The sequence below is a fragment of the Chiloscyllium plagiosum genome, unplaced genomic scaffold (genome assembly GCF_037043375.1).
Source record: "Chiloscyllium plagiosum isolate Xiang-an unplaced genomic scaffold, Cpla_swu_hap1 HiC_scaffold_20, whole genome shotgun sequence".
Taxonomy (NCBI): Eukaryota; Metazoa; Chordata; class Chondrichthyes; order Orectolobiformes; family Hemiscylliidae; genus Chiloscyllium; species Chiloscyllium plagiosum.
The window spans coordinates 10,906,189-10,928,930 of record NW_028270158.1 but is presented as its reverse complement, the minus strand read 5'-3'; the positions used below and the strand labels follow the sequence as shown (position 1 = coordinate 10,928,930).

Below are 22,742 nucleotides of genomic sequence, written 5' to 3'. Positions count from 1 at the left end.
ACACCGACCCTCCGAAGCGCAACCCACCCAGACCCATTCTCCTACATTTACCCCTTCACCTAACACTACGGGCAATTTAGCATGGCCAATTCACCTAACCTGCACATTTTTTTTTTGGATCGTGGGAGGAAACCGGAGCACCCGGAGGAAACCCACGCAGCCACGGGGAGAATGTGCAAACTCCACACAGAGTCGCCTGAGGTGGGAATTGAACCCGGGTCTCTGGTGCTGTGAGGCAGCCGTGCTAGCCACTGTGTTGCCCACTGGCGACAAGCAATTGGCTGATACAACGGATCTACACAGGGCATGGAAACTGCAGGATAGAAATAGGTCATAGAGATGTACAGCATGGAAACAGACCCTTCGGTCCAACCCGTCCATGCCAACCAGATATCCCAACCCAATCTAGTCCCACCTGACAGCACCCAGCCCATATCTCTCCAAACCCTTCCTATTCATATACACATCCAAATGCCTCTTAAATGTTGCAATTGTACCAGCCTTCACCACATCCTCTGGCAGCTCATTCCATACACGTACCACCCTCTGCATGAAAAAGTTGCCCCTTAGGTCTCTTATATATCTTTCCCCTCTCACCCTAAACCTATGCCCTCTAGTTTTGGACTCCCTGACCCCAGGGAAAAGACTTTGTCTATTTATCCTATCCATGCTCCTCATAATTAGGTTCTAGGGAGTGTTGCTGAACAAAGAGACCTTGGAGTGCAGGTTCATAGCTCCTTGAAAGTGGAGTCACAGGTAGATAAGGTAGTGAAGAAGGCATTTGGTAAGCTTTCCTTTATTGGTCAGAGTATTGAGTACAAGAGTTGGGAGGTCATGTTGCGGCTGTACAGGACATTGGTTAGGCCACTGTCCAGCACTATACTGGGATTTATACTCCATTTGAGTCCGTCGCCCCCACCTCCCAAGCCAGCCCCTCCTACATCCCATTTATTCCTTCATGTGTGTATCAATCTCCCCCTTACGTTCAGCAATACGCGTGGAAGGATCAAGAACAACAGGGGACAGATTTAAAGCGACTTGTGAAAGAGGCAAAAGTATTGTGAGGAAGACCCTTGGAATGCACTGCCTAAGAGCATGACTGCGGGCAGATTCAATCGTTGTTTTCCAAGGGGATGCACCGTGGTTGTTTTTAAAAGAAGAGCACGCAGTGTTGCAGGAAGATGGCACCAAGTGGGATCTTCACTCGGCGAGTTGGCACAGACTGCATGGGCTGAATGGCCTTCTCCTACACTGTAATAATTTGATGATGCTTCCGCCACTCCATGTGGTTGGAAATTCCAGGCGATATCACCAGTCTGTGTCAGGAAATCCTGCCCAAAGGCTGTGTTTGATCTGCTCTCTTGTATATTAATGCTCCATCCTTCCACGCTCCCCCTACTGCACAAGCCCGATCAGAATTATAGAATTCCTACAGTGTGGAAACAGGCCTTTCGGCCCAACAAGTCCACAACGACCCTCTGAAGAGTAACCCACCCAGAGCCATTCCCCTATCCTATTACTCTCCATTTACCCCGGACTAATGTACCTAACCTACACGTCCCTAAACACTACGGGGCAATTTAGCATGGCCAAGTCACTCTAACCTGTACATCATTGGATTGTGGGAGGAAACTGGAGCACCCGGAGGAAACCCACGCAGACGCAGGGAGAATGTGCAAACTCCACACAGACTGTCGCCCGAGGCTGGAATCAAACCCGGGTCCCTGGCGCTGTGAGGCAGCAGTGCTAACCACTGAGCCACAGGTTACCGTGCCCCTGTCTGACTGTATGCCCTGCTGTGACACACCTCTCCAACAGGTAGATGTGCTCTGCGTTTCTGGGACAGTTGAGCTGGAAAGATCAAGAGGAAATTATTAGCACCCCTCTGAATACTTGAGCCTAATTCCTTAGCTTCTTAGCCGTGCCAGTGGACCTCTGTGACTGGCTTGTGGATCTGCTCGTGCTGGAGAACTTTTGAGAAGGTTCATGCCCTTTATCCCAGTGCTCCACTGGTGTAGGGACCTTCCTCTGTTAAAGTAAAACAAAGCATTTTAAATTTATACAAAGTAATCTTTGCTCAAGATAAATCCTGATGAGGATCTTGGAAGAAAAATCTGATTTAGCTTTTGTTTTAATGTTTTCACATCTGATTGGAATCATCTGAGGTGGCATTGCAGAAACAGCTGCGATCCTGAAATGTGGTTTGTTATGATTGCGGGAGCTTTTGTGTCAAAGTTTTTGATGACACCTGCCATTTCGTCATGAAAAACGTGGTTGCACACAGAGAAAGGTATTCCACTGAGAGAAGGATTTCCCCACCTCTCTCTCTCTCTAGATGGAGAGAATTTTCAAGTCTTGTCTTGAATAGATTTAACAGCTGACTCTCCTTTCTAGGATATCAGGAGGATAGAGGAGGGGAAAGAGTTCATATTCCAGGAGGAAACCACCAAGTTGATGGATAATTCAGAGGACAAACTAGTGGAACTTCAGAAAGATGCTCAGACAGCCAGTGCTGAGAAACATCCTCAGTCTGACATGATTGTGGAAGAGTAAGTCAATCCATTTTTATTTCTGTTCCGGTAATTTGAGTTAAATACAAGTGGATAGACCCTGCAAATACAAGATAATTGAATGTCGGCCATTGTTACTTCGTTCATGTCAATTATGGAGAATTTAAATTTTACAAATTACACAGGAACAGGAGTAGGCCATTCAGCCCATTGAGGCTGTTCTGCTGTTCAATGAGATCATGGCGGATATGTGTCCAAACTCCATATACCTGCCTTTGGCCCATATCCCTTAATACCTTTGCTTCACAAAAATGATTTCTCTCAGATTTAAAATTAACAACTGATCCAGCAGCCATTGCCATTTACTGAAGAAACTTCCAAACATCAAGACCCTTTGTGTGTCGACAGCCTTTCTAACATCTCTCCTGAACGGTCTCTCCCAATTCCCAAGCTATTGCCCCTAGTTTGAGAATCCCCAAACGGTGGAAATGGTTTATCTTCATCTACCCTGGGCTTTTCCTGTTAATATCTTAGAGTTTGACCAGATCACCCCCTAAGCCTCAACACAGACCTAATTTGTATAAGCTCTCCCCATCGCCTAACCCCTGAAGTCCAGCTATTGTTCCTGTACATCTGTATTGTACTCTCTTTCCCCCCCCCCCCCAACCAAGACCGATATAATCCTTAGATTAAGCACCAAAATGGGCCATTCTGCCCAAAAGTCCCCTGATAGCATTTAGGCTCCACATGAAACTGCTCCCAGTCTGTTTCCTCTTGTTCTCTTCCTATTTCTTTCATACTCATCCTCTTACCTAGCCTTTCCAGTGATGTAGCAGTACTGTCACTGGATTATTAATCCAGTTATCTGTTCAAATCCCACCATGGTAGATTCACATTCAGTTCATATATCTGAAATTACTGGTGCTAATCAGTAGTGTCACTACTGTTAATCAGTTATTGTTATTACAAAACTATTGTCGATCATAAAAACCCATCTTGTTCATTAAGGAAAGGAATCTGCCATCCTTACCTGGTCTTCAGACCCATAGAAATGTGGTTGCCTCTTAACTGCCCTCTGAGATGACCAACTTTTTTTTTGTTCATTCATGGTGGGCCATCATTGAGGGCAGTTAAGAGTCAACCCCATTGCTGTGGGTCTGGAGTCACATGTGGGCCAAAGGATGGCAACTTCCTTCCCTCAAGAGCATTAAAGAACCAGATGGGTTTTTTCACCCTCCCATACAAGCAACAATGGATTCACAGTCATCACTTTTTCCATGTTTTTATTGAATTCAAATTCCACCCTCTGCCATTGTGGGATTTGAACCCGTATCCCGAGAACTTTACCTGGATTAAGAGTCCTGCGATAATGCCACTGGGATATCACCTGCCCCATTGGCTATGGGCACAGATGTTGTCCTCCCTAGCAACACGTCACATCCCATTGAAGAATAAAGAAAAAAGCACCTCAATGCTGTTCACCCCAACCACTGCATGAAATGAAGTTGCTCCTGATTTCCTGGTGGTATATTTTTCTCCTGAAGAGAAAGAAAATGCTGGGGGGAGTGGAGGACAAAAGTGGTCGGGGTGCAATTCCTGCAGGGGTGTGTCTCCATGACGACCAGGAACCCATGATGAACCAGAATCCTGGATTACAAATGATAGAATTTGTCAAAGGAACAGGAGGCCAGCCTGAATTTCACCTCTTTCGCCTAGATGTCTCACAACTCCCAGCAATGATAAAATCCAATCATTTGCGGTCCACATAACCATGGCATACTAAGTCATCAGGTTACGAGGACAGCTACAACATATCTTCCCTAAATTTCTTCAATTGTTGAGGGATTCAGGCAGGAGAGTGGAGTCGAGGCTGAGATGATTGTATTGAATGGCTAGCAGGCTGGAGGGGCTGACTGGCCTACTGCCCAGAGCTATTACACTCTTACGCTGAGGTAATAAAAGAGAGTGAGAGACGAACTTGGGTAGTGGTGCCTCATACTCTGACAGTAAACAGAGTGGTTTCCTTTCAGCATCAAACAGTTGAAACAAAGAGTACTCAAGCTGCGAGCGGAACATGAGAAGGTTTACAACTTGACCCGGACAGATGGAATTCCTACTATTGACTGGTCCAAAATGATCGATGAAAAACAGGTAGGCACAAAACATCTTTCAAACATCTCAACACACCCTCTAGTTAAAGCTTCATCACAGCAGTTGCTTTCAGAAATGCTGGGAGTAACTTGTTACTGCACAGAATGGGGCAAACACGGTTTGCAGAATCTCCAGGAATCTAACGCTGTCTGTGCACCTCCCTCTATTGGGCATTAGGTAGGCTTCCTACAGTGGCAGGAGAATTTTCGAACCTCCTCATCCTTGTTGGTGTATCTGTATGTATTTTGGAATATAGCTGCCACCAGTGCCAATGTGTTTGGGGGACACAGAGAGAACCAGTTGTGCTGATGATGCACTTGGAACAGGGTTTAAGAGAGCAACACCTTACATGATCCTTTCAGCCCCAGCCACCACCACACTCTCAGACACTCTCAGTCACACACTCAGTCACACACTCAGTCACACACTCAGTCACACACTCAGTCACACACTCAGTCACACACTCAGTCACACACTCAGTCACACACTCAGTCACACACTCAGTCACAGTCACACATATAGTCACAGACTCACACTGTCACTCACACTGTCACTCACACTGTCACTCACACTGTCACTCACACTGTCACTCACACTGTCACTCTCACACACACACAGACACACAGACCACATTAAAATTGGTCCTGACTTCTCGTGTCCTGTGCTCTGTGTGATGTGACAGCTATAAGGTTGTAGTTGAAGAGAGGTGGTGATGGTGGGACGAAGGTTAATAGCCTCCCATTCTGTACTGTTGCAGTGTAAATTGGGAAGTGTATTATGTACACAGAATGGATGTTGGCAGTAGTGTCCATCCTGGAGGTTTTGTATGTGTGAAAGCATGTAACAGGGAAAGGAATGTTGATTTCTGAATTCATTCCCTTGGATTCCCTCCAGCAGGGTCCCTGTACCTCCGCGGTGGTGCACAAATGGGAGTTGCCCAATTTACCCCAGTGGCTGCCTTTCTCACTGTCTCACTCTCGGCATTCTATTGATCACTTTCCTGGTGGCAGTCCTTTTGAACAAAACTAATTTCACTCTCAAGAATGCAAACATATATGGTGTTTGTGTTTGTGCGAGTCAGTTCATTGACCCTCGGATGGGATACGTGACCCTGTCATTCCCCTGTTCACATGTGGACCACTAATGTAGTGTGTAATGGATGTAATGAACTCCATGTACACTTTGAAACACAAAACACACGTGCACGCACACGCACACACACGTGGTACACCTGGACACTTACTTTCAGTATAAGGTACTTATTCATAGAAGCAGACAACAGAAGGGAATCATTCCATTAAATATTTATTAGCACTCATCCAAATTGGTTAGATTTGCAATCCATCCATCGTGCCTTTTGCCTAGCGTCATGGAGCCATCTTTCTGTATCGAATAAGTTTTTGATTCCTGCTCTATCCATTTCACTCCTTTAGGCAGAACTGAATAACCAAGGCTTTGGCAATGAGCTGCCATTTGTTGATCAGCAGCTGGAGCAACATAAGCTCTTCACTAAAGAGGTGGAAACAATCGGAGATCACATCAAGAAGCATGAAGACCAGGTAAAGCCAAGTGGTCAGCAGGTGGGAAATGCAACTGTACTGGAGAAGGGGAAATCTTCCTGAATGTCATTAAAGACAATACCGATTATATGGAGAATAAATATTTATGTGAATGTTGCCATAAATTGATGGAAGCTTAAGGTGGACTAGTAACCCAGAGGCTTGGATGCATGCTCCAATGACATGAGTTCAAATCCTACAATGTGTTTTTCTTTTGAGGAGAGATTAGCATTATAGGCTTACACTGAGTCTAGTTTAGAAGGATAAGAGGAGATCTAATTGAGGTATAAACGCCATTAAAGGAGATTGACAAAGTAGGCATAGAGAGGATTTTAACTCCCGTAGGGAAATCTCGAAAGCGTGGTCATAGTTTTAGGAGTAGAGGATATAAACCAGACAGAAATGAGGAGAATTTACTGCTCACAGAGGGTCATGAATCTGTGAAATGCATTCCCTGGAGTGTGGTGAATATTGAATAAATCTAAGGAGGAGAAGGAACCGTTTTAAATGAGTAATGGATTGAAGAATTATGAAGAGCGAGCAGGAAAATGGTTTTGAGGCAGAGATGAGATCAGCCATGATGGTAATGAATGGAGGAGGAGGAGCGAGGAACTGAATTGCCTACTCCTGCTCTTAGTTCTAAGAAAACTAAAGGCAAAAATCAATTAATAAATCTAGAATAAAATGTTAATCTCAACCAGACTGAACACGTGGATCTGGAGTAGATTATTAATCTCAACCAGACTGACCATAAACCTTCCAGAATGTGCCAAAAATCCTATTGGTACTGTTCAAGAGAAGATGTGCGCTGTGAAGTGATGTGGCAAATTATTTGGTTTTACATGGCACATTGCCACGTGCTGTGGGACAGATAATAAGGCTGGCTTTGTAGGCCATACCCCTATCCCAAAACCAGATACCAAATCAACTTGTTGCTACTGAAATGAAACAATCTGATCCTGCAATCACATCCATCAAGAGTGATACCTCAGGAATGTTTTGTAGTGCAATGTAAAACCGCTGTACGTAAAATTGAAAATTAAAACAAAAGGGCTCAATAAACTAGGATTTTAACTCCTGTAGGGCAATCTCGAATGAGTGGTCATAGTTTTAGAATTCGTGGATATAAACCAGACAAAGATGAGGAGAATTTACTGCTCATAGAGGGTCATAAATCTATGGAATGCATTCCCCTGGAGCACGTAATAAAAACAGAAAATATTGGAAACACACAGCTGGCTAGGGTGTATCTCGGAGAAACCTAGTTGATACTTGAGGTTGACTCTGAGGGTTCCTTGCAGTGAAAGTTGTATCACTTCAGCATTCAGCTGGTGGTCACATGTGAGAGCTTTGTTCTCGTATTGTCAAAGACTCAGGTACATTTCTCTCCCATCAATTTGAGTCATCACCCACACGAGAACCCCTCCCATCCTCCAGCTTTTATTGGGGAAATAATATATTTTCAAATTGCACATTCCCCCCGTGTCTGCGTGGGTTTCCTCCGGGTGCTCCGGTTTCCTCCCACAATCCAAAAGATATGCAGGTCAGGTGAATTGGCCATGCTAAATTGCCCATAGTGTTAGGTGCATTAGTCCGGGGTAAGTGTAGGGTAGGGAATGGGTCTGGGTGAGTTACTCTTCAGAGGGTCGGTGCGGACTTGTTGGGCCAAATGGCCTGTTTCTATACTGTAAGGAATCTAGTCTAATCCTCTCCGGGAAAGTACTCTCACCTCTCTATAACATCATTTCCATTTTCAACAGGACTACGTCAGTGGTATTCAACTGAAGTACAACAAGCTGGTGGTGAGTATGAGAATGGAAGACTCATTATAAATTGTCTCAGCCTCGTGGGGAGGCAATGGCCCAATGGTATTATTGCTGGACTATCGACCCAGAGGTCTAGATGATGATCTGGGGATGTTGGTTTAAATCTTGCCATGACTAAATATCTGGAATTAAAGAGTCTAATCCTGACCACTGCTGATTGTCAGGGAATACTCATTGTTTAGGGAAAAAAATCTGCCATCCTTGCCTGGTCTGGCCGACATGTGACTCCAGACCCACAGCAATGGCGTTGACCCTTAACTGCCCTCTGGGCAATAAAATGCTGACCAAGGCAGCAACACCCTCATAGCGTGAATGAATTAAAAAGCCCTTGTGCTTTATAATTGGCATTGTGGGACAAACTCCATACTCAGAATCAGAGGTGGATAGCTTCAAAAAAATCTCTTTATTACAAGCATGCTGGCAAAAGATTCAAACTCCTAATTCTTTGTACCTTGAAGTTTGCCTGTAAGTCTGTATAAACCACCTCCCCACCCACCTTTCTCACACTCAATATTCTGAAGTCTCTGCTCTGGGCGCTCTTGTCTAGCTCTGAGATCAGGTACAAGTAAGCAAGATTGCAGTCATTGTTTTTACCTATTTGTAGAATATGCTAAGAGAAACAAATAGAACTTGCTTTGAAATATTCCTAATCTCCGTGACTCCTGACCTGTCCATTATCTCAGGACAGTACATTCTCTCAGACTAACAGGAGCCAGGGGAAAAAAAAAATTACCCAACACCAGGTTATAGTCCAACAGGTTTATTTGGAAGCACTAGCTTTCGGAGCACTGCTCCTTCATCACGAGCTGTGGAACAGGATCATAAGACACAGAAATTATAGCAAAAGATTACAGTGCCGTGCAACTGAAACGATATATTGAACAAAACTAGATTGCTGTTAAGTCTTTCATCTTTTAGAATGGGTTGCAGGTTTCGGTTCCTTTAATATGTAAATCCCAGAACAGCAATCTAGTTTTGTTCAACATATCATTTCAGTTGCTTGACACTGTGATCTTTTGCTATAAATTCTGTGTCTTATGATCCTGCTCCATAGCTCCTTGATGAAGGAGCAGCGCTCCAAAAGCTAATGCTTCCAAATAATAAATCTGTTGGACTATAAACTGGTGTTGGGTGACTTTTTTTTTTGTCCACCCCAGTCCAATACCAGCTCCTCCACATCAAGGAGACAGGAAAACACAAGATCAGCTTGAGCTTTTGAACAACAATCACTTTGTTTCCAACAAGTCCCTTAATGACATTGCAAAGGAAGAAGATGATAATCGAGCTGTGATTTGAACATCTGGAGAGACTCTGACTCCTTCACTCCTTGTGTAAGGCCGTGAAGAGCTTGCTCTCTGAAGTAGGACAGCAGAAGATCTGCCTTGCGGCAATTTGGAACTAAGATTTGATGAAGTGAACAAAATGGGGTGGCACGGTGTCTGTGGTTAGCACCGCTGCCTCTCAGAGCCAGGGATCCAGGTTCGATTCCAGCCTTGGGTGACTGTCTGTGTGGAGTTTGCATATTCTCCCAGTGTCTGCGTGGGTTTCCTCCGGCTGCTCCAGTTTTGTCCTGTAGTCCAACGATGTGCAGGTCAGGTGGATTGATCATGAGAAATTGCCCCATAGTGTTCAGGGATGTGTAGGTTAGGTGCATTAGTCAGGGGTACGTGTGGAGTACAATGGTCCCACCCCGTACCTGCGGGGAATACATTGCAAGACATACCGCGGAAGCCTGAAACTGTGGAAAGGAGTGAACCTATTCATTTAAATGGGCAACACACCTTCCTGCTTCTGGAACCTTCCCTTTTACATGTTCGGGCCTTGGGAAACCGCAGGTAACTGAAACTGTGGAAGATGATTCCCCGGATATAGGGGTCACCCTGTGATGGAGAATGGGTTTGAGTGGGATATTCTTCGGAAGGTCGATGTGGACTAGTTGGGCTGAATGGCCTGTAGGGATTCTATGAACTTTGAAACAAATGGTGTATACAGCTGTTACGGTGCCCGTTGTTATTAGACACGGGTCATAAGGAAATCATTTGCTTTTGTCCTGCAGAAAGGGACCCAGCAGCGGCAGCAAGACTTGGACAGTCTCCGGGAGTACATGCAGAACTGTACCAACGAGCTGTACTGGATGGACACTCAGGAAGAAGACCGTCTGCGCTATGACTGGAGTGACCAGAACCTCGACTACAAGAGCCGCCACCGCCAGTACGAGGTAACCGTGGCCGCGGAATCAGAAATGTTACTTTTCACAAATTCATTCTTGGGCGTTGCTGCAAAGGCCAGCACTCGTTGGCCATCCCTTGTCACTGCGCTATGAACCGCTGCAGTCCAACTCCACCCAGGGAGCTGTTCTTGGGTTTGGAGAATGGAGATGGATGTCCTGGACAGGGTGGAGGGTGTGTTTTGGAAGGGAACTCAAAGGTGCCAGTGTTTCCATCTGCCTGCTGCCTCTCTGGGTGCTGGAGAACACAGGTTTGGAAGGTGCCATTGAAGGGACTTTGGGGTATTGCTGCTCTCGATCCTACAGATAACCATGTGCTGCAGATGAAGGACCCTGTAGTGAAGGAAGTGGGTAGTTACCGTGGTCTAAACCCCTTCTAGTAAGACTTTGTAATCTTGACTGGAAACTTTGTCCCTGTACTCAGTGAGAGGCGATTGTGGATATTAGCTGATAAAGAGATGGTTATTTATTAGACTAGCTTATCCACGAAGCATGTCAAATACCTTACACTCTTCCACTTTGTAATGAGTTGTCTTCACTCGCTTCAGATCAGTAGACCCTACAAGTCCCAGAGTTAGCTCTGCTACCAGCTGTGGGTTAACCGAGTCAGGTTAATGGACATGGACAACCTGTAAAGCAGCAGATGGAAATCAATAGCCATTTAATCCAAACACATCGATGACTGTCACTTCAGCAGGATGGCAAGAATGAGAGTCAACCTGAAATAATGACATTCACAACCTTTTGTTAATTATGCTCATCCCTACCAAATCTGTGGGTCACCTCCATTCCAAGGCTGGGAGGTCAACCCAGTGAACTGCTCACGTGCATTGGCCAGACCTGGCCTGAAGCTGACCATCAATGATGGTGCCTTGAGGTATATCTTTTAAAATATACACTTACCATTTTAACATTTAAAATAAAAGATTCCAAACTGGAAACAATGATCCAGACAAATATTTAAGTCTCAGTAAACGTTTTGACTTTTAGTTTGTAATCAGCTGGAAACCGGATTGGTTACTATTCCCCAACTACAAACCCGATTGGCTACCATCCCCATCTACAAACCGGATTGGTTACCATTCCCCATCTACAAACTGGATTGGTTACCATTCCCCATCTACAAACCGGATTGGTTACCATTCCCCTACTACAAACCGGATTGGTTACCATCTCCAACTACAAACCGGATTGGTTACCATTCCCCATCTATAAACCGGATTGGTTATGATTCCCCAACTACAAACCTGTTAGTGACTATTCCCAAACTACAAACCGGATTGGTTACCATTCCCCTACTACAAACCGGATTGGTTACCATCTCCAACTACAAACCGGATTGGTTACCATTCCCCATCTATAAACCGGATTGGTTATGATTCCCCAACTACAAACCTGTTAGTGACTATTCCCAAACTACAAACTGGATTGATTGCCATTCCCCAGCTACAAACCAGATTGGTTACCATTCCCCATCTACAAACCTGTTAGTAACACTTCCCCCAACTACAAACCAGTTGATCACCGTTTCCCAACTGGGATTGGGATGGTTTGGAGATGAATGAGCAATGGGAACGCTGATGCCTCTCCACCTTCTGGTGTGAGTATCATAGTGACCAATATCCCACTTTCTGGTGTGAGTATCATAGTGACCAATATCCCACCTTCTGGTGTGAGTATCATAGTGACCAATATCCCACCTTCTGGTGTGAGTGACATGGTGACCAATATCCACCTTCTGGTGTGAGTGTCATAGGACCATAGGACATAGGAGTGGAAGTAAGGCCATTCTGCCCATCGAGTCTACTCTGCCATTCAATCATGGCTGATGGGCATTTTAACTCCATTTACCCGCATTCTCCCCGTAGCCCTTAATTCCTTGTGACATCAAGAATTTATCAATCTCTGCCTTGAAGACATTTAGCGTCCCGGCCTCCACTGCACTCTGTGGCAATGAATTCCACAGGCCCACCACTCTCTGGCTGAAGAAATGTCTCCGCATTTCTGTTCTGAATTTACCCCCTCTAATTCGAAGGCTGTGTCCATGGGTCCTAGTCTCCTCGCCTAACGGAAACAATTTCCTAGCGTCCACCCTTTCCAATGCATGTATTATCTTGTAAGTTTCTATTAGACCTCCCCTTAATCTTCTAAACTCAAATGAATACAATCCCAGGATCCTCAGCCGTTCATGGTGACCAATATCCCAGTTTCTGGGTGGATTCAACACCATGGTCCAAACAAATACGGCTCACACCCGGGCAATAATCCAAGTGTACATCTGTATATTGCAGCCATATCTCTGTAAGAGTCAGCACCAGGTGGATGAAACAATAAATAAAAACAATAATACTTGTGAAAGAAGATGCTGGCCGTGCTGGAACATCATCTTGAAGTCAGCAAGCTGATTGTGTTTCAGTAGTTTTACTGTTTTCTTGCCCCTGTTCCAGGAGGATGAGGGAGAGGGTGGGCATTGCCAATAATCAGCCTGTTTGTGTGTGTTTGCAGAGCTTTGTGGGCCGACACCTCGAGGCAAAGGAAATGACTGTTAACAAACTGCACGATGAAGGCAACAAACTGTTAAAGGCAAATCACCCGGGAAAGAACGCTATTGAGGTAATAGAGGCGATCCCCGGTGATACCGTTAAAACCGTGTGTGTGTGTGAGACTGAATCACAGAACAGTTACGGTGCAGCAGGAAGCCATTCGGCCCATTACACAGACACCGATTCTATCCCCTATTGGCCAATCTTCAGCCTTTTCCTCAAATCCCTGCTCACCATTTCTATCCAAATGACTATCCAATGTTCGTCTTGATTAGACCTGTCTCCGCCACAAATCCAGGCAGTGCATTCCATTGATGCATCAACTAACATTTGAAATAGGAACAAATAGAGATCATTCAGCCGTCCAGACCTGCTCCCATCACTTAATTGAAACTTTATTGCTGGAACAGCACAGCAGGTCAGGCAGCATCCAGGGAACAGGAGATTCGACGTTTCGGGCACAGGCCCTTCTTCAGGATTCCTGAAGAAGGGCCTGTGCCCGAAACGTCGAATCTCCTGTTCCCTGGATGCTGCCTGACCTGCTGTGCTGTTCCAGCAATAAAGTTTCAACTTTGATCTCCAGCATCTGCAGACCTCACTTTCTCCTCCCATCACTTAATTACATCACAGCTGACCTGTTTAAATTCTGCATTTCCATTTGTACCCTATACCACTTTGACTCCCCCGTCTAGCAAATATCTATCCATTTCTGTCTTAAAAGTATTCAATGAACCCCCTTCAGCTCCTGAGTGTTGCAGCCTTCAGCTGGAGATTCCACATTCATCTGCAAGAAATTCATTTCCTGATGCCCTAGTGAGCTGCTTGAACACAGTCAGGGATTGGCTGCAACTGTGGGCCTTTCCAGTATTATCCATATCCCACAAAAGAAGAAAAACAAACTTCCTTCTGGTTTATATATTTCTGCAGATGTGTTTGAAAAGCTAGGACTGAATCTTGAGGACCTATTCATCAATAATTTGAATGCCAATGAGCTGATTACAATGAGGGGGCATATTTTAATGTTACGAGCAGGAGATTTTGAGGAATTTATTATCACCAGAGGGTAGTGGGCATCTTGAAATCACTGCCTGGGAGGGTAATAGAGGCAGGAGGCCTTTACAAAGTACAGGATGAGCAGTTCAAGGTCACAGGCCAAGTTCAAGAAAGTGGGACTAGTGCAGATAGGTTGGCACAGACTCGATGGGCTGAAGGGCCTCATCTGTGTTGGATGACTTTATGACTCTGTGACTCTCCTTCAGGCTCACATGGAAGCTGTTCATGCTGACTGGAAGGAATACCTCAACCTGCTGATCTGTGAGGAGAACCACCTCAAGAATATGGATGACTACCACAAGGTAAACGGCTTCACCAACTCTCGGGATAAACAAAATCTCCACAAAAGCTGAACTCCATCACCGCTCTTCCACCTTAGTAAGGGTAAAGACGTTGACCTGGATTTTCCTCTCTGGGCCCCAAGTTTCCACCTTGTTTGCGTCTCCAAGAGGTTAATGCGGAGACAAGACTTGAACGTTATGAGCCACCTCAGAGTGTGGCTCCTGGGGGATGTTAAGGTCCAAAGGCCTGCCTCAGGACTTGGGGACAGCAGCCCAGCTCCCAGCGTCACTTAGATACTCCCTCACCCCCCTTCCACCCATCCCATATCATCTCTATCCCCTTCATAACCACCTTCCCCTCTATGCTCTCTCGTATCCCCCCAAATCCCCCCATTTCAGAGCCACTCCTAAAATCTGGGTGGTCTGTCATAAAGACAATTCTCAACTGAAATACAGAAAAAAACAAATTTCTGGGTGTCCCAAAGAAGGTGAGAAACTTTGGGATAATGTTTGCTGAGAAATAAGTTAGTCATAAAATTTCTTTGCAATGAATTCAAGTCAAGAGGTCCAATCACGTGAATTTGGAACGATTTGGGGTAACAAGAATTCATTCAGCGGTGAGGGCAGCAATGGCTGGGCCAGCTGTTACTGCCAACTGCCCTCTTGCCCTTGATAAGGTGGTGGTGAGCTGACCCCTTGAACCGCTGCAGCCTGTGTGCTGGTGTAACAATGCCACTTTTGCCAGTGTTTTATAAAGCAACTTGATGCAAAGCTCCCCTGTAGGTCAGCACACTGGCATCATTTCACCATCAACAACAATGGTGACAGAAGGAATGGCACTGGGCGAGGCTGGAAGATGGTGAAACTTAAATTCCGCAAAAGTCTGGTTTAATGGCAACATTGTCTTAAAAATCACACTTGACGTACTAATCGAGTTATGGGGATCCATACAGCACAGAACAGACCATTTGGCCCAACCAGTCCATGCTGACCAGAATCCCAAACTAAACCACCCCCACCTGCCTTTGTTTGGCCCATATCCCACCAAATATTTGCTATTCATGTACTTATCCAAATGTCTTTTAAACTTTGTAACTGTACTCGCATCCACCACTTCATCTGGCAAACGAACCACTCTATGCAAAATATGTCTTTTTTTTAAAATCTTTCTCCTCTCATCTTAAAAATAAGGTTAATATGTTCTTTAGGAGAGGAAATCTGCTGTCCTTACTGACCTGGTCTATATGTGTCTCTGGACCCACAGTAATGTGCATCTAAACATACAATTCTGGATCAGGAGTAGGCCAATTAGCCCCTCAAGTCTGTTTGACCGCTGAATAGGGTCTGGATTGATCTGATTGTAACCTTAAATCCACGATTCTACATGGCCCTGTTAACGTTTCACCCTTTAACAAGAATCAGTCCATCTCTGCCTGAGAAATTTTCACCAAGTTTCAAAGACTGTCATCCCTCTGAGAAAAAGCAATTTGTCTATTCTCCTGACTTTTAAACAGTGACCCCCAGTTTTAGATTCTCTCATAAGCAGAAGCATCTCCACATCGTCCCTGTCACGACCCCTCAGGACTTTGAGATGTCTCAATCAAGTCGCCTTCTAATCTTCTAAACTGGTATACATTTGTCCAACCTTTCCTCATAAAACAGCTTTCCAATTCCAGATTTTAGTAAAGTCAGTCTTTTCTGAACTGCCTATTTGATGTTTTTCCTTAAATAAGGTACCAATACCATGCATAGTACTTCAGATAAGGGGTCACCAGTGCCCTGTACAACTGAAGATAACCTTTCTACTTTTGTGTTGAATTCCCATTGCAATAAATGATAAGATTCTATTAACTTTCCAAATTACTTGCTGTGCCTGGATATTAACCTTTTACAGTTCATGCACGAGTATTCATTTAGTATCTCAGAGTTTTGTTATCTCTCACCATTTAGTTCACATGCTTCTTTTCTATCCTTCCTGCCAAAATGGACAACTCCACATTTTCCCACATCATACCCCATTTGCCTACTTACCTGACCTATCAGTATCTTGTTGTAACCTGGCCTGTGTCCTCTTCACAACTTACTTTCCGACCAACCACATGAATGACTTCCATCTAAGTCATTTATCTCCACTGTAAACCATTGAGATCCTTGTGGCAAACCACTGCTTCCATCTTGCCAAAATGAAAAGACCCATTCACGTCTACTCTGCTTCTGTTAGCCAGTCGATCATCCATCCATGCCAATATGTTGCCCCTACACCATGAGCTTTTATTTTCCACAGTGGCTTTTGTGGCACCTTATCAAATGCAGCCTAGAAATCTACATTCACTGGTTCCCCTTTATCCATAGCACGTGTTACCATTTCAAAGACCTCCAACAGATTGGTAAAACATGATTTCTGTTTCACAAAACCATGTTGATGCTGCCTGATTACCTTGAACGTCTCTAAGTGCCCTGCTATAACTTCTAACATTTTCCCTGTGACAGATAATAAACTAATTTGCCTTTAGTTTCTTACTTTTGTGATTGTTCCCTTTTTAAATCAAAGAATTAAATTTGCTATCGTCCAGCCTAATGGAATCATTCCTGTTCCACGGCAGTTTTGCAAAGTTAAATTCTTAACCTCCCCTCTCAACAACAAGTGCTAGCCAAATAAATAAATCCAGTGATGCCCAAACTCCAGGATTGAATTTAAATAAACGAATGTGCCGCTTTATAGTTACCAGTTTCCCTTCTGATGATTTTAACCCCGTTGGCAGATAAAGTTACCCAGAGGTCAGTTGTTTGCATTTTGCTATGGGCATTCATAGGAGATAAAGGTATTTGGAGTATCTTATTTTGTTGGTGTGCGGGTATAATTTGCATACCATGTTGTGTGACTTTGCACGTGAACCTATATCCTTTAAGGCTGAGAAAGCCACAGAAACGTAAATTAGGATTGTTCTGCCAATTACAAAGAGGAGTCTTGCATGTCATGGACCTGGATTGGCTTCCATCTTGGGAGCCTGAGGTATAAGACACTGCACCAAGCAGCCTCCATCTACTTTGATAAATCAAAGACACTGTCCATTAATTCTGGGTCAGCAGTTAGTACAATGACTAAACACAAAGCTCTCCTGTTGCTACGGTTTCATTGTACCTTGGCACCTTTCCAAATTACAATTGCTATGGTGTCTGATTAAAGAACTGAACTGAAAAGCCGAACCAGGTCTTGACGATAGGAAAGCAATTGTCCTCTTTTGTTTGTTCAATATTGTTTTAAAGTTGCCAGTTTCACTCCCTTTGATTCCACTTCAGATCAGTTTTTATAGGTTGGCACAATAGCCTAGTAAAGAAACAATTGCAAAACAAAAGCCGTACAATACGGAAGCAAACTACTGCAGATGTTCGAAATCTACAATATAAACCGAACATACTGGAGCAGTAGGAGAGGTACAGAGTTAGTATTTCATGTCAATGACCTGAATAAGACAATAGGTGAAATAAAGACAGATAACAATGGATGCTGGGAATCTGAAACAACAAGTGAGTGCTGGAGAAACTTCGTCTGGCAGCATCTGTAGACAAAAACAGTTAAGTTTTAAAGTTCAGTGACTCCTTCTTTGTCAGATGGAATAAAAGGTCAATGGGCTCGAAACCTTCACTCTATTTCTTTCCATAGGTGTTGCCTGCTGTGTTTCTCCATCATTCTCTGTTTTAATACAATCGGTTACCCATATGAGTATCAGATAGCTGCAGCCTGTTAGTATTGCTCTTCTTAGGGCTGTTTTAATTCCTGGAGAGGAAGATATACCTGATTTCCAGCCACTGTAAAGTTGTGCTCCTCCCCCCGTGCTACCGTTAGTTGAAGGGGAAGAGGAATTTCCATCTTCAGTTCTAAAAGCGGCAACCCATCTCCACGAATGGCAACATTGGATGGCCAGCAGTAAGTTGACAGAAGCCTCTTTTCTAGGTAAAAACAATGACTGCAGATGCTGGAAACCAGATTCTGGATCAGTGGTGCTGGAAGAGCACAGCAGTTCAGGCAGCATCCGAGGACCAGGAAAAGCAACGTTTCGGGCAAAAGCCCTTCATCAGGAATAAAGGGGCTTTTGCCCGAAACGTCGATTTCGACGCTCCTCGGATGCTGCCTGAACTGCTGTGCTCTTCCAGCACCACTGATCCAGAAGCCTCTTTTCTGTCCACTGATGAGACCATTCAGCCCATTGAGTCTGCTCTGGCATTCAGCGGTTGATCTTTGCTGATCCGATCGCTCAGTGTTACTTTGTGATACCACAAGGTAGGAGAAAGTGAGGACTGTACATGCTGGAGATCCGAGCTGAAAGATGGAACTGCTGCACTTTTCCAGATACCACAAGGTAGTTGACTCTGAACTGCCCTCTGGGCAATTCGGGATGGGCAATAAATTCTGGTGTAGTCGGAGACACCCTCACTCCTGTGAATGAATAACTTTCCTGCTTTTTCCTCATAACCCTTGATTCCCTTCCTGACCAAGAATGCCTCAAACTTCTTAAGAAAATGGTGAAGCCTTCCTGTCTGAATCCACGTCCTGGAATGACACCTTTACCTCTTTTCTATTTCAATCACTTAGTTTTATAAAGATGCGAAGGACATGCAGGACCTTCTCAAGAAAGTTGACACTGACCTGGATCAGAAATACAACCCAGAATTCAAGGATGAATTCCAGCTTCAGACTCTGCTCCGCGACCTTGAAGTAAGTCAAACCAACTGCATCCGTTGCAAAGTCTCTGTGCCTGAGAAAGGGCAATATAAAATCGATCAGCCACGCTGACCTCCAGGGTCAAGGTGAAACTGTTATACATGATCCTTTTTGACTATTGAGTGACTGCTAAACTTCAGTTGTTCAGTGCGCAGTCATAGAGACGTACAGCACAGAAACAGACCCTTCAGTCCAACCAGTCCATGCTGAACATAGTCCCAAACTAAACAGACCTGCTTCTGACCCATATCCCTCCAAATATTTTTTATTCATGTACTTACCTAAATGTCTTTTAAACGTTATAACTGTACCCGCAACCATCACTTCCTCTGCAAGTTCATTCCACACACAAACCCTCTGTTTTAAAAATAAAGTTGCTCCCTCGTCTTTTTTTAAAATCTTTCTCCTCTCATCTTAACAATATGCCCCCTCATCTTGAAATCCCTTACCCTAAGGGAATAGACATGTGCCATTCACCTTAACTCTACCCCTCATGATTTTATAAATCTCCTGCATCGCTACGGTGTCATCACCCTTTGCCCTCAGGACAACAGGTACCGGTAATTAACTCAAAGCAGATGTCAAGAGTCTGCCCATTATTTGAGCTTCAGCATTGCAAGAATGAGCAAAGGCAATTCTCACTGACGGTGAGGGTGGCACCTCGCAATGCATAGTCAACAAAAAAAACTGCAGTTCACTTTGTTTTGTGTAACGCTGCCTGCTGGAGAGAAATTTGGGGCAATAAGATTTTTAGCTTTTCTTTACCTCCCTGGTTAAACTTGTAACTGATCTATGGGAGATTGATTCAACCTGTGCGGCCTGTGTCTAACATTGAGAGTCTGAGGTCCCAGCAGAGGTGCGAGAGACTTGAGGTGTCAGGTCTGTTGGATAATTCAGTCTCCCAGCCCCAAGTTTCATGAGCCAGGTTTTCACAATTGAAGCTCACCCCCTTGTTGTTTCATTGAACCGGTTTATCTCAGAAAACATGAAGTGTAGGAAATCTCTTAAAATCATCAAAATGATTCCTCGGCATTGAGGCGTGCGGTGTGTTGATCAACTACAAGTTTGTAGCTCACTAGTTACTGTTTGTGGATACGGGTGGCACGGTGGCTCAGTGGTTAGCACTGCTGCCTCACAGCACCAGGGTCCCAGGTTCAATTCCAGCCTTGGGTGACATTCTCCCCATGTCTGCATGGGTTTCCTCCGGGTGTTCCCCTTTCCTCCCACAGTCCAAAGATGGTGCAGGTTAGGTGAGTTGGCCATGCTAAATTGCCCATAGTGTTAGGTGCATTAGTCAGAATGGGACTGGATGGGTTACTCTTCGGAGGGTCAGTGTGGACTTGTTGGGCCGAAGGGCCTGTTTCCACACTGTAGGGAATCTAATCTAATATGTAACCAGTGTCCCTTGGGGCTGTGATCATGGGCAGCCAAAGTCACTCACAGCAATGCTCAAGGATAGTGTTATTGAAGAGAGCCAAAGGCATGATCAATGCTAATGATGGTTGCTGCCTCTCCCACTACAGGACCAGGACCGAGCGCTGGACAAGTACGATGATGCGGTGAAAACCCTGAAGAAACGTAGCCATCAGGTGCTGCCTCTGAAGTATCGGCGCGCCAACCCTCCGAAGCCCGTCCCAGTCGAGGCTCTTTGTGACTTTGAAGCAGAAGAAGTAAGAACCTCCCTCTGACACTCGTTGCCGAGAAAGGGTGATGGTAGGCGGGGCTCAAAGTGACGGTCACTGAGGATATGGTTCAAATCCCACTCCCCCCACCTCCCCGTACCAAATGGTGACAATTGCATTCAGTGAAGTCTGGAATGAAATGCTAGACTAATGGCAATGATACGACCAATCAGATCGCTAATGCTCTTTAGTGAAGGGAAATCTGCTGGCCGACATGCGACCCCATCACTGGGCTGTGTTCCCAACTCTCTGCAATTTCTTAGTCAGAGCAGTTGCCATGCCAAGGTGTGAGGCATCCGGATAGGATGCTTTCTGTGGTGCATCTATAAAAATCGGTACGCGTCATTGTGGACATGCCGAATGTTCTCAGCCTCCTGAAGAAGTGGATGGGTTTGGTCTGACTCGTTTATCCTGTCTGTTAGGCCGTGGGGTTGAATATTGCAGTCTGCCAGCTGTCAGGGTGTGATATGTGTAACAGGAGCACTTTGCTTTGGAAACGGTTCCCAAAGTTACGCCTGTTTCTGTTGGTGCCGAGTGTGCCCTCTCTGAATGGTGGCTCGGGTTTGACATCCGTGGCCAATCAGGAAGTTGCCACTAATGGCACCCGCGGCGTGGGGGTGTAGTGGTGGTGGGCACAATGCTAGGCATGGTGTGGGAAGACGAGAAATTCAGTCTGTTTCTGAGATGAGTCGAGTTCCAAAAGGCAGGATTGCCACCAGAGAGAGAGAGACTTTGCTTTAGCCTCAGGCATTTTTAGGAACAGGAGGAGACCATTCAGCCCCTCAAGCCGTTCAATGCGATCATGTGAGATTGGTATCATCATTCCATTCTTATTTTTTTAAACTGCATTTCAGAACCACAGATTTAAGGATTCATGTTTTTCTTTTGGTGACAGTTTTACCAGAGTATTGCCTTGCGAATTCCATGCAGTTATCGAGCAGGTAGCTTGCCTTAAATCGGCCTGGGAAGTTGTTAGCAGGTGTTTTACTTTCCTGATTTTTGCAGGCACGTATCCAGCGTGGAGAGAGGTATACGCTGAATAAGAACCTCAATGGAACTCACTGGGAAGTGTCTGATACAGCTGGCCAGAAACAGAAGGCACCTGCTGTTTGTTTTATAATCCCTCCGACTGACCCTGAAGCCATAGCAATTGGAGATGAGTAAGTCCGAAAGCCACCCTCTTAGCTTGTACCTTACAAACCCTTGGAAACAGAACCTAACTCCCCCTTTATCTTCTACATATGTATGAATATTAGCAGTTTTGTCTAGTGAAGGCTAGCTTCCCAGGGAAGGTGTGAAACAGAAATTCCCAAACCTTGGGTCGCCACCACCATTGGTGTCGCTCAGTGTTTAGCACTGCTGCCTCATAGCGCCAGGGACCCGAGTTCGATTCCAGCCTCGGGCAACTGACTGTGTGGAGTGTGCATGTTCTCCCCGTGTCTGCATGGGTTTCCTCCGGGTGCTCCGGTTTCCTCCGCAGTCCAAAGATGTGCGGGTTAGGATGAATTGGCCATGCTAAATTGCCCATAGTGTTCAGGGATGTGTAGGTTAGGTGCATTAATCAGGGGTAAATGTAGAGTAATAAGGTAGGGGTAGGGGAATGGGTTTGGGTGGGTTATCCTTTGGAGGGTCAGTGTGGACATGTTGGGCTGAAAGGCTTGTTTCCACACTGTCGGGATTCTCTGAGAATGAATACAGACACACGGAATGCTGGAGAAACTCAGCAGGTAGGGCATCATCTGAGGAGAGAGAAATAGCATTAACATTTCAAATCCGATGTGACTGTTCAGAAGGGGAGGATGATGAATAGGGGAAGCATGCCGTGTTTATGGAGCATAACCTAACCCATCACATCACTACAGTGGGTGCTAGCCAGTGCTGAATGAGGATGGTGCTGACATGAGCCGCAAGGTGGCGATCTCAGCTGGGTTGGCCATCTGCCCCACATTCAGGTGCAGCACATAGCTCTGAGGTAGCGCCTCATGGGAAACTAACCAAAAAGGAAGGAAGATGCTTTAGAAAAAAACTCCAAGGTCCAAAACAGTTAGTCTCAAGATTAATTAATCAAGTTTACTTGGTGGATCAATCTGTATTTACTGATTAAGTTTATCTTCTATTAAACCGTACGGTAACGTGTTGGTATATACATTGTTTAAATGGAGCAGTTTCCTGAACTGCGTGTTTTGG

General features: G+C 45.0%; 1 protein-coding gene across 1 annotated transcript in view; it reads left to right on the top strand.

The window, feature by feature from the left end:
• ppl (periplakin) overlaps window positions 1–22,742 on the top strand; it is an 86,440-nt gene that overhangs the window by 31,651 nt on the left and 32,047 nt on the right. The window contains exons 3-12 of the mRNA XM_087998061.1: window positions 2,395–2,549; window positions 4,541–4,661; window positions 6,095–6,220; window positions 7,981–8,022; window positions 10,103–10,264; window positions 12,779–12,886; window positions 14,076–14,171; window positions 18,745–18,867; window positions 20,397–20,543; window positions 21,561–21,715. Of these exons, the coding sequence (XP_087854187.1) occupies window positions 2,395–2,549; window positions 4,541–4,661; window positions 6,095–6,220; window positions 7,981–8,022; window positions 10,103–10,264; window positions 12,779–12,886; window positions 14,076–14,171; window positions 18,745–18,867; window positions 20,397–20,543; window positions 21,561–21,715 (1,235 nt within the window). The remainder of the gene's footprint in view (window positions 1–2,394; window positions 2,550–4,540; window positions 4,662–6,094; window positions 6,221–7,980; window positions 8,023–10,102; window positions 10,265–12,778; window positions 12,887–14,075; window positions 14,172–18,744; window positions 18,868–20,396; window positions 20,544–21,560; window positions 21,716–22,742) is intronic.